Raw genomic sequence first — 16,678 nt, 5'->3', positions numbered from 1 at the left:
AATGGGTGGATGATTTGTTTTATCAAAGTTGTAGTGTTGATCATCGATGTAAACTCAACAGTTTTTCTCTTTAGTGACCGAATATACACCAACCACAAGAATACACGTCTACCAAACCTTTCGACACGCACAATTGTCAGTTTTATTTAGTTTTTGAGTGGAATAAAAATGATGTAAGAATTATAAAAGATTTTATTAAGACAGCACAGTTGTATGTTACTGCCTATTTTCATTAAGTAAAAGTTAGAACGAATACACTAACATATGTGCGGTAAAGATTTGTGCGAAGCGAGCACAGAGACTAAGTAATACTTTGCATTAACACCATTTTCCTATGGATTAGCCTTTCACTTGATACATTGGTGCAATCCAGGTATTTCCTTTAATGTATGATTTGATTTTAATTAACCACTCGCTCAGACAATCCAGCCAAGTGACATGGACTCTATGTAAATAGCGCTATAAATGTGTATATAAGAGAAGCTCTATTGATATATAAATGCCGATGCTAAACTACTTTAAAGCAAACATAAAACAAGGTAATAGTGTTTTGCGATACAACCCCATCTTGTTGGGATATCTTATGTAAATATCAGCAGACATACGCTTATCTCTGTATAATATTCCACTTTAAGAACTGCGAACCCTATTGAAACCTTTCACTACAATTGTTTTGCAAAGAGTGTTTTAACGCTGGCAAGTCTATTGAGCCAACATGAGTTCACCTGCTGTGTCTGAACCACCTGTGATCTTTATCTCAACAACGCACAATTTAACAATATCTTTCAGTAATAGAATATCAAACCTGTTTTTTTTCATTAGGCTCGCGGATGGTTCACAAAAGCAAATTTGGCACAATTGGGATGTGTCTGTGTCTCTTAGCGACGTCTAGAACCTTCGGCGCCTAATCGGATTCGCAAGTTAAAACGCTTTAAAATTTCGATGCCGAATATTTTCGATAGAATCGAATCGACAATATATATATATCTCGAAAGACTTGCTCGGGGCGAATAAAAAGAAAAAAAAAAAAAAAAAAAAAAAAAATATATATATATATATATATATATATATATATATATATATATATATATACATATATATATATATATATATATATATATATATATATATATATATATATATATATATATATATATATATATATATATATATTACTTTTAATTCGCCTCGAGCGAGTCCTGCGAGATGCGGAAAGAAAGGAAAGATTTCTACAAATATTACGAATGGAAGTTATGCCGATCGTGTAATAGAAGATGCCGAGGCCTTGCAGCAGTCGCCCATTGTTGTCCCCCGCAGACATTGCTGAATGGGAATTTGAATTTGACTAAGTGGGTATTTTGTTAAGGGAGAAAATTGAATGTGTTGTAAAATTATGTAATATCAAGAGTTATCGTTCGATACGAATTTTTTAATAATGTTTACCTATACAATGAGGTATTTGTAATCATGTAAATATCTTCAAATCATGAGACATTACATTTAAGGGTGTACAATGAAAACAATCAACACCTCGACTTGTAATATTTCACATATTACTTGATTTGGAAAACCGGTATTTTATATAATTATGTCGCATACATATTGTACATCGTTAAACCTACTGCAAATTAAAAATGTGATATTGAAATTATATTTAGGTAAGAAGCGATATTTGATGGTGCAGCTTCTAATTGAACTGTACATAAGAATTGACTAAATAAAAAAATGCTGTGTTCAAGTGTTTCCTTAACAAAATGAGCACTGGTTAAATTATTAAAAGTATCATATAACCTGGTTGTTCCTTGGTTATTTTGCTTGAATTTGAGAGTAACTTAGTAAAAAATTAGCATACGTTAATTGAGTATTGGGTCTTGATAGTGTTTATCAAAATAGCACTGGCGATAATTAATGTAATCCCAACAGTTTTGCTCTTAAGTTGCCAAATATTTACCTGCCACAAAATACACGTTTATTTAACGTTTCGACGCGCTATATGTTCAGAAACTATACAAAGATTTCAACATGTAAATTGACGGGTGTATATTATATCTATATACATCAATGAGGAGACTTACCATGCCATAGAACCATAACAATACACTTTCATAAACAAGAGTTATTGCCTGTTTTGCCTTATTGTCATTACATAATAGTATACTAAATTCAAGGTATTCATCAGCTAATGATCAATGTCTTCAAAGTATATATATTTACTTGAATATCTTATTGTTCAAGTCGTTGACATTTAAAACAACATTTTCATTGACATCTTCCGCGATCCATAATTGCTGATGGTATCTAAGGTTTAATGCATGTCATTGTTAGGGTGTGTTCTTCAATCATCAAGGTGCCGCGTCTCATACGGCTCATTCTGTTTTGTATCGAGGTGAATAGCGCGATGTAATGTAATGGCCACGTAAATGGTCAAGCTCCGCAATTTAAAAAAAACCACAGAACACAAAACATTGGGGTTGCAGTGGACAACAGTCTGCCGCTAGAAACAACATATTTGTTTGGATTTTCGGCTGTAACTATTAGTTGTTTTACATGGGTTTCAAAGTTATACATAGAGGTCATATATTAACACACAGTTAGTCTTATTTCTTCTTTATTATGTTTGCATTTCATCTCAGAACGCATTCGTTTTGCTGAAACGGGAGTGGTATAATACTTGTATATAAGAAAAGCTTTTATTCCCCGAAAATAAATTATTAACAAATAGCTTTAAAATATGAAGTTACTTTCGTATTATTTTATCAAGAAAAAGTGAATGTAATAATTTTATTGTGATTATCAATAATATATTAAATAAATATTTAAAAAATATAATAGAAGGTTATATAATTTAAAATAAATAAAAATAAAAACACATTTTTCAGAGAACAAAATATATTCACAAATATAAGCACTACATTTTAAAACTATTTAAAAAGACATGTACATTCGTTTGTTCAACCTAAAAGTTAGTATTTTTTATATTGCAATTATGTTAGTTCGATCGTTGTATAAAGCGCTTATTATTATATGATATGATTCGACAGTTTTGCACCAAACGACCTGTATACTTGTAAATGAATCATTACAAAACAGATTGTTCAATGAAAAACAACGTACAAACATTTAAAATAGTGTATCTACATAACATTATAGCTTCGAAAATCAAATTATGTGCAAAATTAGAATTAAGAAAACATTTCAATTTAACTGCTTGTTATTACTTAATGGTTATATACATACCAGAGCACAAGAACGATCACTTTCTTATGCACGATTAAATAAAAAAACAAATCAACTACATCTCCTCTTTGTTAAAAAGCTTTAGAGATATAGCATCATATAGGTAACATTCAGGTCATCGTCGTAAAATTCAGAAAGCAGCCACCAAACGGTTGTGAAAAGCCAAATACCAATGCTCGGTTGTGTACGACTATCATTAACACAATAAAATAGTTTTAAAAAGGTTACACTGTTTCACGTAAATACAATTATCACATTAAGTTAAAATAAATAAGGCATGCTCTAATAAAACATATAGTCATTGTTTCGAAGTGATTTGCTGCAAGCAAGTCTTATATCAACAGTTTTTCATATGCATATTTTTATGGGGTTGAAAAACCAACACAAACTTTGAAAACTTTTTATTTAATTGGTATTCCAGTTTTTGCATGACATACCGGCTTTATGTTTGCTAGTTAATATTGGCTAAATATTACGAATACAAGTATAAACGCACAGTATTGACATTTGTTGGAATAAACTCACGCTTAAGCTTATTTAGCTGCGTTCAAATGTAATATTTCACCTCTTCGACTTGTAGACAAACAATACTGCAGTATGTGTTAGTAAATGAAACAATATACAAACATTTGGACCCTAATTTAAAGCCAAAAGTAACTTGCAAGACTTCAATTTGCCATTTGCTGTTTTTTCTTTTGTGGCATCATTTTTAATTTGGATTCATTTGAAGGATTAAGGAAATGTTAAATGTTGGGTTAAACAACAGTAATAAAACTACGAGAGTCTTACACAACTAATATGCGATTGGCAGTTGTAGTTAATGAAGCATACATTTGGTCGAAATATTAAAGCCACGCACTTTGAAATGAAGTACATGTTAATCAATACATATAGATGCAATTTGAACGTGTGCAACATTGTTATAAAATCTAAAGCCTAATTAGCATGAATTTTTTTTAATTTTAAAACCGAAAGTAGGATTTCTATTCGTATAGGTACATTTCGACAAACGCAATTATTTTTAAGTTTTAAAGCGCAAAAAAGACAGATTTATCCTTGTCATCACCAGATATATTCTAATTGAGATGGATACAATTAAATATATAGCCTACTAAGCAAGTAATTTATTATTTTTCACACGGTACCGCTTTAAAAACCGAAAGTAGGATTTCTAGATGTATACGTCCATTTTGACAAACGCGATTTAAAAAAAAAGTTTTACAGACCCAAATAGAAGACTTTCTACCTTGGTACCACCAGATATATTCTAATTGGCATAGATAAAATATGTTTTGTATTTTTACTTAAATTTACTATTCCATGTAATTAATTTCAAGATGTGTGGCTTTAACAAAAATATAATATAAAAACATACGAATTATCGTTCACCGTTTTTGAAACAATACAATCATGGCAGCCAAAATATGACACCGTATTGTCACCTGATGATGTTACTCAAATCATGTGCAATCCAAAGAAATCGTCCTCCGTGCAAACATGTCGTTCGAAAATGCCACTGATTTTGACTGAAATTTCTTCTCCGGCATGCAGATGTTCCAATCGCAAAAGCGGTGTACTGAAGGCACGATTGGCGGACAACGGGGGTTGAACAGAAGACACAAGCTCCACGTCGTGACCATTCTTGACGTTATATCTGTAAATAGCGTGTTTGAAAAAAGTTCCGTTTAGTAGGCTTCCATGTTCTTCAGAGGAGTTGATGCCCCTTAGACTAAGAGAGGAATAGAGGTTGTAAGAACCCGTGAGAGGTACAATTAGTCGTCCATGGTGGTATCTCACTCCGTTACTCAGAAATGCGTTGGTACATTCATGGCACCAGCACTGTACTAACGTGGTATCCCGGGGATTTCTTGACGTCCGACCTGACAATACATTTTTTATTTAAGCAGCTTTTCACTTGAATAATACATTTTATAACGATATTTATAATGACTATGACTATGTTTTTTTTTAATTTATGACTTTTTGACGTTGTGTATAATATAGTTAGTGTGTTATTTGCTTATTATCGCAAACTACAGAAGGCTAATCACGTATCTTCATTACGGCCTTTATTTAGATGTGCTTTGATTTAAATGTATACCTTTCAATGGATTTATCGGTTCTCCTACAAGTCTTGCTGCTGGTTTCTTTGTTGGCCCGCTTGTAACGAATCCATGTTTGATCTTGTCGTTGACCAGATTTTCTGTGAACAATCAACACACGCTCTAACTAACCAATGAAATATATTAATTAACTATGTGTAACGTAAAACATCCTAAACATTCCTTACATATGTAAACCAACTGTGGAGATCAGTTGAAGTAATATAAGCAGTGTTATGCGTAATTTAAAATGTATTAGTACTTAAATGAGGACGTTTGAATGCAGCTTGGTTGATTATAGCGCTCTTATGAGTGACTAATAAGCAGTAACAGAATTACAAACAGACAATATATCACTACCTTTACTTTCCAGCTGTGCACGCAACAAAGCGTCTTTTGATAATTCGTTATAAACGTCATCACAGAACTGTAATATATGCACAAAAAGGATTATTCAAACTGGTAATGTGTGAACTAATAATAATATCAGTTTTAGAAGAATATATTATATGCTTAACACCTCAATTCAAGATATAAAACAAATAAGTGGCACAGTAGTCATAATTTAGTTGTAATACTTATAGTAATAACCGAGATGCAAATAGTCAGTGTTTTCGTTCAAAAAGCAGAACATCGAAATCTACGATGCATAACACAGAATGTTCGTATTTAATTCGTAGAAATGGTTCGGGTAGAGGTTCAATTATTATCGTCTCTTATCCACCAGCAATCGTTGATAAGTCAGTAATAGCTATAGTTATCGGCAACTTATTAGCAACGCTCGTCGAAGGAGTATAGTCGAATGTATGGCTAAAATATCAGATTCCTTCAAAGTCGTGTTCATAATTTGTGTCGTCTTAATATTTTAAGTCCAAAACGGATGACCAATAAATGTTTTCGAGAGATTCGAAAGATGTATGTACGCAATTGCGAATTGTCAATAAAGCCGGAAATCGAAAAACATATTAAGAAGCAAAGTTTAGCGGGCCTACCTGCCTTATTTTTTGGAGATGCTAATGGAACCATTTACTTTTTTGAATTAATGCGATAACATTATTTAATAGTCGATGTCATTCAAAAAGTAGAAGAAATAGATTACGTAGTTCTTATTGAATATTTCATACAAATAAGCATCATCTTCCGAACAGTAACATTCGTCGAAATCGCAATAGCAGTATTTGTCATGTCTAAAGTTTAGCATTTGCCGAAGAATTAATAACACAGTCTACAATATCGTCATTTTAATATATGCATTCGTGTAAGTTAAAAGAGAGTATATGCGATCTAAGTATTTTATCTAGAAAGATACGCATTTAATAAGTGATGATTTATTAGAGCTAAGAAAAAGGTTCCCAGTATATCCAGACAAAAGAGTTTTATATTTATTGTAATTACAGTTATTTTGTACAACAGTCAACGCAATTTTTTGGAAAATTCCAATTTTTATTCGCAGAATGTATTCATAAGACATAGTGAATATTTTTCGTTTACACAAAATACGAGCTAATTGTCGGCGAAAACTCAGTCGTGTTGAATTTTGAAAAGCATATACATTTCAAAATGATTACCATTTTACGATGGTAAATATATTTTATCTTCCTCGTGCATTTTCTTGTTTTGGGTCAATATTGAGATAAGTATATGCTCATATAAAAATTGTATATACTCGATGTAATGTCATCGACTGAATAGGTGTATTTTCGAAGAAGTATTATTCAAAGCTATCGTCTTCTTTTGATTATTTGACGACGAAATAAAAGTAACAGTTGTAGCAGTATACGTCAGTGAACGTATAGTAGTAGTAGTTTTTACTGTCCAAATGGCATCAGTAGCCATGTCGCTGTAGACTTATTTTTCGTCGTTTAAGTAAACGATATTGTTAAAGTCTAAAAAGTAGAAGTAGCTTGTGATTTCGTGCAAATAGTCGCCATTAAAATAGCAGTAGTCCTAGTCATGCGTGTTTGATGTAGATAAATGTCGTAAAGCAGTATTAGCCGTAATTGAAGTCGTCGCAATAGTTAGTCGTCGTTGCGTCGTAGAAACGAAGTAGTAAACATAGGAGTGGTTGAAGTAATAGTTATACGTAGCATCTAGTCGTGGTATATCAAGTACTTGAGAAGTAGTAGTAGTAGTAGTAGTAGTAGTAGTAGTAGTAGTAGTAGTAGTAGTAGTAGTAGTAGTAGTAGTAGTAGTAGTGGTAGTAGTAGTAGTAGCAGTAGTAGTCGAGTGGCAGCAGTAGTAGAAGTAGAAGTAGTAGAAGTAGTAGCAGTGGTAGTTGTAGAAGAAGTAGAAGTAGTAGTAGCAGTAGTTGAAGTAGTAGTAGAAGTAGTAGTAGTAGTAGTTGATCTAGAAGTAGTAGTAGTAGTAGTAGTAGTAGTAGTAGTAGAAGTAGTAGTAGTAGTAGTAGTAGTAGAAGAAGAAGTGTTGTAGTGTAGTAGTAGTAGTAGTAGTAGTAGTAGTAGTAGTAGTAGCAGTAGTAGTAGTAGTAGTAGTAGTAGTAGTAACAGAATAGTAACAGTAGTAGTAGTAGTAGTAGTAGTAGTAGTAGTAGTAGTAGTAGTATTAGTGGTAGTAGTAGTAGTAGTAGTAGTAGTAGTAGTAGTAGTAGTATAAGTAGTAGTATGAGTAGTATTAGTAGTTGTAGTAGTAGTAGTAGTAGTAGTAGTAGTGGTAGTAGTAGTAGAAGTAGTAGTAGTAGTAATAGTAGTAGTAGTAGTAGTTGTACTAGTAGTAGTACTAGTAGTAGTAGTAGTAGTAGCAGTAGTAGTAGTAGTAGTGGTCGAAGTAGTAGTAGTAGTATTAATAGTAGTAGTAGTAGTAGTAGTACACGTAGTAGTACTAGTAGTTGTAGTAGTAGTAGCAGTAGTAGTAGTAGTAGTAGTAGTAGTAGTAGTAGTAGTAGTAGTAGTAGTAGTAGTAGTAGTAGTAGTAGTAGTAGTAGTAGTAGTAGTAGTAGTAGTAGTAGCAGAATAGTAGTAGCAGTAGTTGTATAAGCAGCAGCAGTTGGAAAAGCAATAGTAGACGATGTAATGGTAATAATAACAGTAGTACAGTAGTATCAGTAAAAGTTGTAGTATTTGTTGCTTTTGCAGAATATTATATAAGTTTTGAAAGTGTTATTATTGTCGATATCAAAATGAATGTAGTCAAAGTTTATGTCGTTTTTAGTGTTGTACCAGTGGTTATTTAAATAATTATAATCATGGTAGTATGAAACATGTTCTTACCTTATCAAGCAAATCCGTTAACTGTGCAATATCGCCAGATATTTAAGATCCCGCTTTTCTTGATGATATTCTACAACGATTACCAAAGACGCTACCAGAAAACCCCAACACGCAAATAATAAATAACATTTAAATTTCTTTGAAGATTGGAATATTTCTCCAAAAAAACGAAGCATGTCTGTTTGTTTTTAAATCCGTCGTATGTTAACGCACACTTTTTTCGCACAACCAGTATGCTTCGATTCTAAAGCACAACTGTCGGTTTGTAAACCGTGTACTGCTATATACACCGTTGATGACGTCATCATATCGTATTTGTTCTTTATGAACCATGTTTATCGTCCTTGGTTTTTATTTCCATTTTGGGATCCTGAAACGAATACTGTTCACAGTTATTTAACCGAATTGTCTGCCTCAAACATGCGTATACTTGTTAATTTTGCAAACAAAAGGAAGAAAATGTAACAGGTCTTCCATTCGCTGTTTATCGTACGAAATAAGTATTTACATTGAACATTATTATATTAATTATTAAATACTATAAATACATACTATTAATCATTTTCAACTGTTTTTTTCAAAGTTATATCACCAAACATGTATTGTGGATTACAAATTAACGATTTGAACTGATTTTGTTCGAAAACATACCTGTTTTGATATGGCGTTGTACCAACGATATTTGCAAAACAATTCATGTCGTGAATGCCGTGACATCATTCTTGAGCTCTCTCTCGTCGTGATGACTAGAAACATAATTTTTGCTCATGGCATCACCTGAAATATTTTGGAACCAGATGAAGAACATATTATTTCATATGAGGATTGAGAAGTTTGCCATTGGTCAGTGGATGCATGTTTACGATTATATGGCATATGTATGCGGTTAACTTGGTAGAAATTTGCATTTAAAATGAAAAACAGTATTAACTCATTCAACTGACTCTCTAAATATGTCAATTAGTAAGTTCATGTCAGTCAACTTTCGCCATTGCTTACATTTAAACGTGGTAATGATGAGATTAATTAAAACGCGTTTCGACTGAATAATATCGGTATAATCGGTCGACAAGCAATATTGGGTGGTATTCTTAATTATTATTTGAATGCAGACTGCCATTTTCTATATCGTTTATTTTAGTTGTTTCTTTGTTTTCATGAAATTTGGTTAAAACCCAACACATTGAACAAAGCCTTTTTATTTAATGAATAGGATGGACATTTATTTAATGACGTAAATTTTGATAATAAGATATGTAAGGTATTTCTTATAACTTCGAAAAAAATGTTTTTATTGTGTAATTTGATTGTACATGTATATGCTTATTGCATCATTTTCTATAAATTTACAATTCTGCTTAGCTTCTTAGCTTAACTGTCTTAAGTTAAGAATGAATGTTGAATCTGTTTTATAAATGTTGGTTTTCTTGGTTGACACTACACGTCTATGTGGGTGCTAATGTTATGTGTATATTAATGTGTATGTGTTTGTTAATATAGGGAATTTTTTATTCTTAGAATGCGCTGTAAAGATAAAAAATATCTTAGCTAAAGCTAAGAAATATATATTGGAAAATGTCACATTTAATTGTCTCAATAGAAAATGTATAATTAAGGTCAAATAAACATTTTAAAACTACAATAACTATAGTAAATATCAGATATTTATGAGTTTCCTCACAATATTAATTCAAAATTTGTAATTGTAATTTAAATGTTAGGACAATAATAACCATCACAAGTTAAAATAAATCATAGATCAACAGTGTATATGAAATGTTCAGAATACCACCCTAATGCGTATAGATTGAAGCTCGACTCTATTATCGAAAACTTATTTATAACCACGTTTCAGACCGCAGATATACGATATCACCCGATACACAATTATGACAAAACTAGATCTATTTATCTTATATGAACAAACAAATACTATATGCAACTGCCATTTGAAATATTTTATACTAAGCTTCGTTCGGTTTTTTGGGTTGTGGTTTCATAACGACATGATTCTTGTTACAATAAGAAAGGATATGACACATGTTTAATTCATTTTATTTATTAAGCAGAATTTTTTAACGTCTGAATTATTTCTCTTGTACCGTCAACAAACGTTCATTGTTTATCCTTGGAATGTTCTGCAGTGCGTGTTCATATGTGTGTGTTGGTGTTTAAAATATAACTTTTGGTAAATGAAGGTTTTTGTTTTTATAGTATTCCCTTCTTACCAGTTTGGAGCATGGATGATCTATAGCATGGCACAAACAGAATTGAAAGCTTTCGGTTAGGCGTTCCCGTTTAAGATTTGAACATATCAACTCGAAAGTAAATTTGATCAATAATATGCTTTCGATAATGAACATTTAATGGTTGTAATGCGCCTTGTGCAATAAATCTAAAATAATGCGGATAATGTTTATTATACATCATAAATTTAGAAGAGATCTTAGCGCTATACCCTTGGCTGGACCCATTTATTGTGTAATAATTGCAAATAAAACAGAAACCTTTGTTACATAGATTTATAGTCACAATATCTTGTTAAACGATTTAATTAATTCAAATATTCGTACAAAACCAATATATATATATATATATATATATATATATATATATATATATCAAATGTTTGTTATTTCTCAATCGGTATACAATGTGTCCTTAAAATACATATTTTTTCATTAAAAAATTGATGGCACAGATTTAATGAACTCTATTATTTTGCCCATGTACATTTCCGGACATTTAACAATTTTTATTGCATATTCACAAAGGAATTACTATACCAAAATCAATATTAAATATTTATATAAAATAAAAATAAAAAACATAGTTTATATTAAATATAACTTTTACGATATTTATATAAAAAACACATTTGGTAAATGTTATTAAGCAGTTATGCCACAAACCATTTTCTAAGTATATTTTAATATTTCCGTAATAATTTACTTAGAATGCATTAAATTACACTTGTTATTTGACCATGTCCTGGCTATAGCCGCTGTAACATATCTCCATTGATTCAATACTTATTCCAAAAACGTTTTTTAATTGAGTTACTGTGAAAGTGGATACAACAGATCTTTCTTCGCGAAAATAAACATATGTGTGTTGCCATCAACAAATAATTATATTAATATTTCTAGAAAAGAATTAACAGTAATGACAACGGTTTCAAACACTATTTGTTAAACGCCCATTCTAACCTACGAAAAAGCCACCAAACGAAGACACTCCAAGTAAGACCATAGCCTCGTATGTCGAATCGACAAAGAACTGCTCGATATTTACACACTCAACATGTACATAAAGCAAACCAGCCCACAGTCAGGTGACGGTGCGCTTAAAGATAACAGTTTGCACGCTCGGGTGGATTTTAAAGTATTAAAGGGACACTTCACATGAACGACGAGTTAAATCGAGAAATAATCTATACATATAACATTCCACTTTGATATATTAGTAATGAAAACTACCTACATAATATGTGCAAATAATAGATAACACCGCTATTTTATATTATAGCTTCAGTTTTCCAACAATAATGCGATCCTTATTAAATCTTCAAATTCATATATAACAGGCTTTAACATTGCCATCTGCTCTAAATGGATAATTGTTGTCGTACACATATTTCACGAGACGAATAACAACCATTCAATAAGTATTTTGCTAAGTATGAAAACGTCTATATTCATGATAATTTATCTTAAATTAAGGTACGAGCATATTGTCATAATCAGGTTACTGTTGCTGATATGTCAATACATAAAATCGCTACGAAGAATTTTGTCGACGTACTGATGATATGGAATTTCTGTTAAGGAATCTTATTCCGCATACATGTATAGTGTTTAATTAAAGGTTGAACATTTTGTTGTACGGTATTATTTGATCGCCGTTGAATTCCAATTCTTTTTTGGGCGGATCCAGTAGTAAGCCTTCCTGTTGTGAGCAACTTCCAATTAAGAGATATAAATGTATATCGCTGACTGTGCAAAAAATACTTGATACCATTCTGTAAACATTCTTTTTTAAACCAGCTGTCAAATATAAAAAAAACAATATATGCCAAGCGGATCTAATTTTAATATGTATCTGCAACACATTGGTCAGGAGCATTCTGCAAAAGTTTGGGTGTTTTACCTTTGAATTAAAATTGAAAGTTTTAAAACAAAAGCTTGCACACTGAACAGAATGCTCTGAAAAAAACAAACCTAAACGAACATTTGTATCCTTACATTCCGCAATAATTTAACACAATCGTCACACATTTGATAAGGGAAGCTAATGTTCATATTTAAACAGATAGAAACACATACATTAAATTGAAGTTCATACTATTGAAGAACATCTTCCTTGTCAGAATAATAATATGAGGCAGAGCTAAGAGGTATTCACATGTGTTAATGTAATACCATTTAAAAGAGTATAATTTAAATGCTTGTTAAAATTATATTAACTAAATCATTGCCTATGCTCATGTGTTGATCGCACATTATTATTTTGAGTTTGACTGTTAAATATCAAATCATTTCTAACATTACATACTTAATCAAAGCGCCGAAAGCACTGAAGTTGTTCGCTGGTGTCCTCAATTAGCTTGTGCGCATGGCACAGGCTAATAAGTGTGCAAAGGTTAATCTTATTTGACATGCACTAAGCACCGTTTTCCCTGAAAGCAGCCAATATGTACAGATTTCAATGATACACACTAGACTGGCCAATGTCGTCTTACAAGCTGGTATATACACTCACTACAGAAGTAGAGCAGAAGCATTTGTCGTCTGCAGTGCAGACAGGTAGCGGTAATCGCTCTTAGAATAGTGAGTTGCGGTTCTTACCGTAGCCAAGGCTTCTAAGCACATACTGATTTGCAAAATATGCTCTGTAAATTTAGTCGGCCGCTAACGCGACCAACTAAATACTGATTTGTGTTAGTGTTTTGTGTGAATTTCGAAGTTAATGATGTCCTTCCGTGCCTGAGGCTGCAACTCACATATAGCAGATCTTAGTAGGTCACGACCGAATTCAGCTCGAGTGTCCTACTAGATCGATTATATCTGTACATCAAGGACATTTCAACCACACATAATTCGACACTAAATTTACCTAGACGGGAGCTTATAAAACATGTGAACGAACTTTACCTCTCCAATTACATTGAGCTAAACTATTTGTTTAACGTTAAGAAGGTTGGTAAAACTCGGGGTTTAAATTGGTCGAAATTTTGAACTTCTTTGTTACTTATAAAGGCATGCAGACTCATGTTCAAGCCGAGCTTTGAACAAAGGTTTCTCATCTTTGTGAATCACGTAATCTGTGAACCTTGTTTGAAGAACATTTAAAATCAAAATTTTGTAGAAAATAGGCTGTGTCAGGAATGCTGTTTTAGTGACACCTTTTGTAATCGTCTAATTAAAAAAAACTCAGCTCTGTCATTGAAATCGGTTATTGCTTAGCCTTTGTTATCAACATTTAAACGTTTATGGGACCAGGTATATAAACGAAAAACAGGACACGGTTGCAAACACGCATGCATATATGTATAACAACCGCGATAATAAGCAAACATCGATAAATAGAACTCTTATTATTATTGAAGCACTGGTCGTATAGGGCGATATAAATTGCGAACTCGATATTTCAATGTTAATCTATATTTAAACGACCTTCTTCTTTAAAAAAGGAACAAAACTTGAAATAGTCGATATGTATATCTTCCTCCTTATAGAGATTTAATATTCCGTTTCGTTTTTAAAGATTTGGAAATATCGATAATGGGTTGTAAAATGTTTTCATTTTGAGATAACATAACCGGCAACAGATGTTGAAATGATGTATGCTTGTATAATATTGCTTCCAATTAGTGCATGCATCACTTTAATAAATGAGACAATTAATTTTGAAAATGTACGACACACCAATTCATAACATAACTTATATTTCGGAAGCTGTAGTTTTATAGCATTTTTTAAATATAATATCTTATATAATCAACGTATTGTATGTGCAATTGTAATATTGGAAGTAGGTCACTATGAAAAATGTCTACATGTATTTCTTAGGATTAGAACTGTTTTCAGATATTAGCAATTAAAGTTGTTAATAGCGTTGTTTTCTAGGTTGTGTTTTTGTGTTTCTCCCTTACTTTCAAACACAATGAATAATTATGTAGGTGTGAGTGCGCCAAGTGTCGGCTGCAAAAATTTAGCTCTGATAAAACGTTTGATTTAAGTGCTTATTTTGACTTTAAGAATCTTGATTTTCGTCACATTGTTACATGAACACATAGCTAAGTACTTTTTGCTTATTTGTAGTTAATTTTTTTTTTCATTTTAATTAGTAAAATAATTAGATACAAATAGTCTTATAAATATTGTGTATATAACTTTATACGTTGTACATTAATTGTTACCTTTTAGTGAGCGAAAAATCAATGGATTATGTCGTTCATTCAGTACAATAGAGATCAATTACTGCATTGTGTAGGTGTGGATAGAAAATTGATAAAACCGGTCAATGACATTCTTTCACTATTGAAATCATACAGTATCTTAAAATACAGAGGCGCCCGGGGCGGTAAACATAAGCTGAAACGAAATCATGACATAAACCAGGGTGTTCACTTGGAGAATATTAAATTACTACCAAGAGAATTTCCTACAATAACCAGTAACTTGTCAAATACAGCAAAACCTCTGCAAACCGCCAAAAAGACGACCATTCATGATAACCTTATAAAAGTCAAAATTGAAGCTAAAATCACCGTTAGCGGACAGAAAAACATCAAAATATGCAACATAAATCCTAGATCTGTAAAAAACAAGACCCTGTCTCTCAACGATTTTATATCAACTAATGAGTTTGATCTTGTAGCCATAACAGAAACCTGGCTTGGCACATCGACAGATAAAACCTGCTTTACCGAGCTCTCATCTGAAGGCTACCAAATAAAACATGTACCACGTCCCAGTGGTCGCCGTGGGGGCGGAGTTGCTCTAATACACAAGACTAGCATTGAAATAAAAGTCTTGACTTCAACTAAAGACAAACAATGCACTACCTTTGAACACATTGGCTGTAGTGTACATATTAAAAACTACTCTCTACGATTGGCTGTAATCTACAGACCACCTCCATCAAACTACAATGACTTGAAATCAAGTACTTTCTTAGAGGAAGAATGGTCCCAGTTTTTATCCAAATATGCAACAACAGATAAAAATATCATTTTGACCGGAGATCTGAATTTTCACCTTGACGATCCGTCTGATAAAGACACTCTAAAATTCAATAACATACTCCATTCTTTTGGTATGATGCAACATGTAAAATAGCCAACACACGTACGAGGACACACTCTGGACGTTGTGATCACCAGGAACACTGTGGATACGGTATCCAACGTAGTTGTTACCGATCCTGGACTTTCAGTCGGCTCAGGAAACATTTCTAAAGACCATTATGCCGTCATCTTTAATGCAAGAGCATCAAAACCAGCTCCGGTAAGAAAAACTGTAACCTTTCGGAAACTACGAGAGATCAATATTAAAACATTTAAACAGGATATCACAGAGTCAGAATACAATTTGAAAATATACATAACCCTGAAACCCTTGTCCAAACTTATGATACTAAACTTTCATCGTTGGTAGACAAACATGCTCCACTAAGAACAAAATCTATTACCCTGCGGCCGACTTGCCCGTGGTACACACATGAGCTTCATGACGCTAAACATATCAAACAAAATTTGGAAAGAAAATGGCTAAAATCGAGACTGACTATTGATCATGAAATTTATAGAAACCACTGCGCCAAAATGAACAAAATGTTGAAAAAAGCACGCGTAGATTTTTATTCAGATAAAGTAACATCCTGTGGCCGTGATCAAAAGAGCATGCACAAAATCACAAAACACTTACTAGATGGCCCATCTGAAATAGCTCTCCCGTCTGGCAAAACATCCGATGAGTTAGCACAAGATTTTAAATTTGTTTTTCATAAATAAAGTTGAAGGTATCAGAAAAGATATCTCTGAACATGCCCTATCTCAAGCAAATTCAAAACATAGTAATGTTAATAACCCAACAGCAGAAACATGCA

The 16,678-nt window shown here is 32.3% G+C and overlaps 2 protein-coding genes across 2 annotated transcripts in view; one reads left to right on the top strand and one right to left on the bottom strand.

Moving 5' to 3' along the window:
* The window catches only part of LOC127834929 (uncharacterized), a 438,004-nt gene that overhangs the window by 27,277 nt on the left and 394,049 nt on the right, over positions 1-16,678 (top strand). The gene's annotated exons all lie outside the window — the stretch shown is intronic.
* On the bottom strand, positions 3,624-16,022 carry LOC127835965 (tumor necrosis factor-like). Its single transcript, XM_052362383.1, has 4 exons — positions 15,933-16,022; positions 5,700-5,766; positions 5,339-5,440; positions 3,624-5,117 (listed from the first exon to the last, which is right to left on the bottom strand). Exons 1-4 carry the CDS (start codon positions 16,020-16,022, stop codon positions 4,693-4,695), a joined length of 684 nt encoding a protein of 227 aa, XP_052218343.1. The 3' UTR covers positions 3,624-4,692.

This window comes from Dreissena polymorpha, chromosome 6, assembly GCF_020536995.1.
Source record: "Dreissena polymorpha isolate Duluth1 chromosome 6, UMN_Dpol_1.0, whole genome shotgun sequence".
In the NCBI taxonomy this organism is placed as follows: Eukaryota; Metazoa; Mollusca; class Bivalvia; order Myida; family Dreissenidae; genus Dreissena; species Dreissena polymorpha.
The sequence above is the reverse complement of the archived record's forward strand: the minus strand, read 5'-3'. Positions and strand labels throughout refer to the sequence as shown.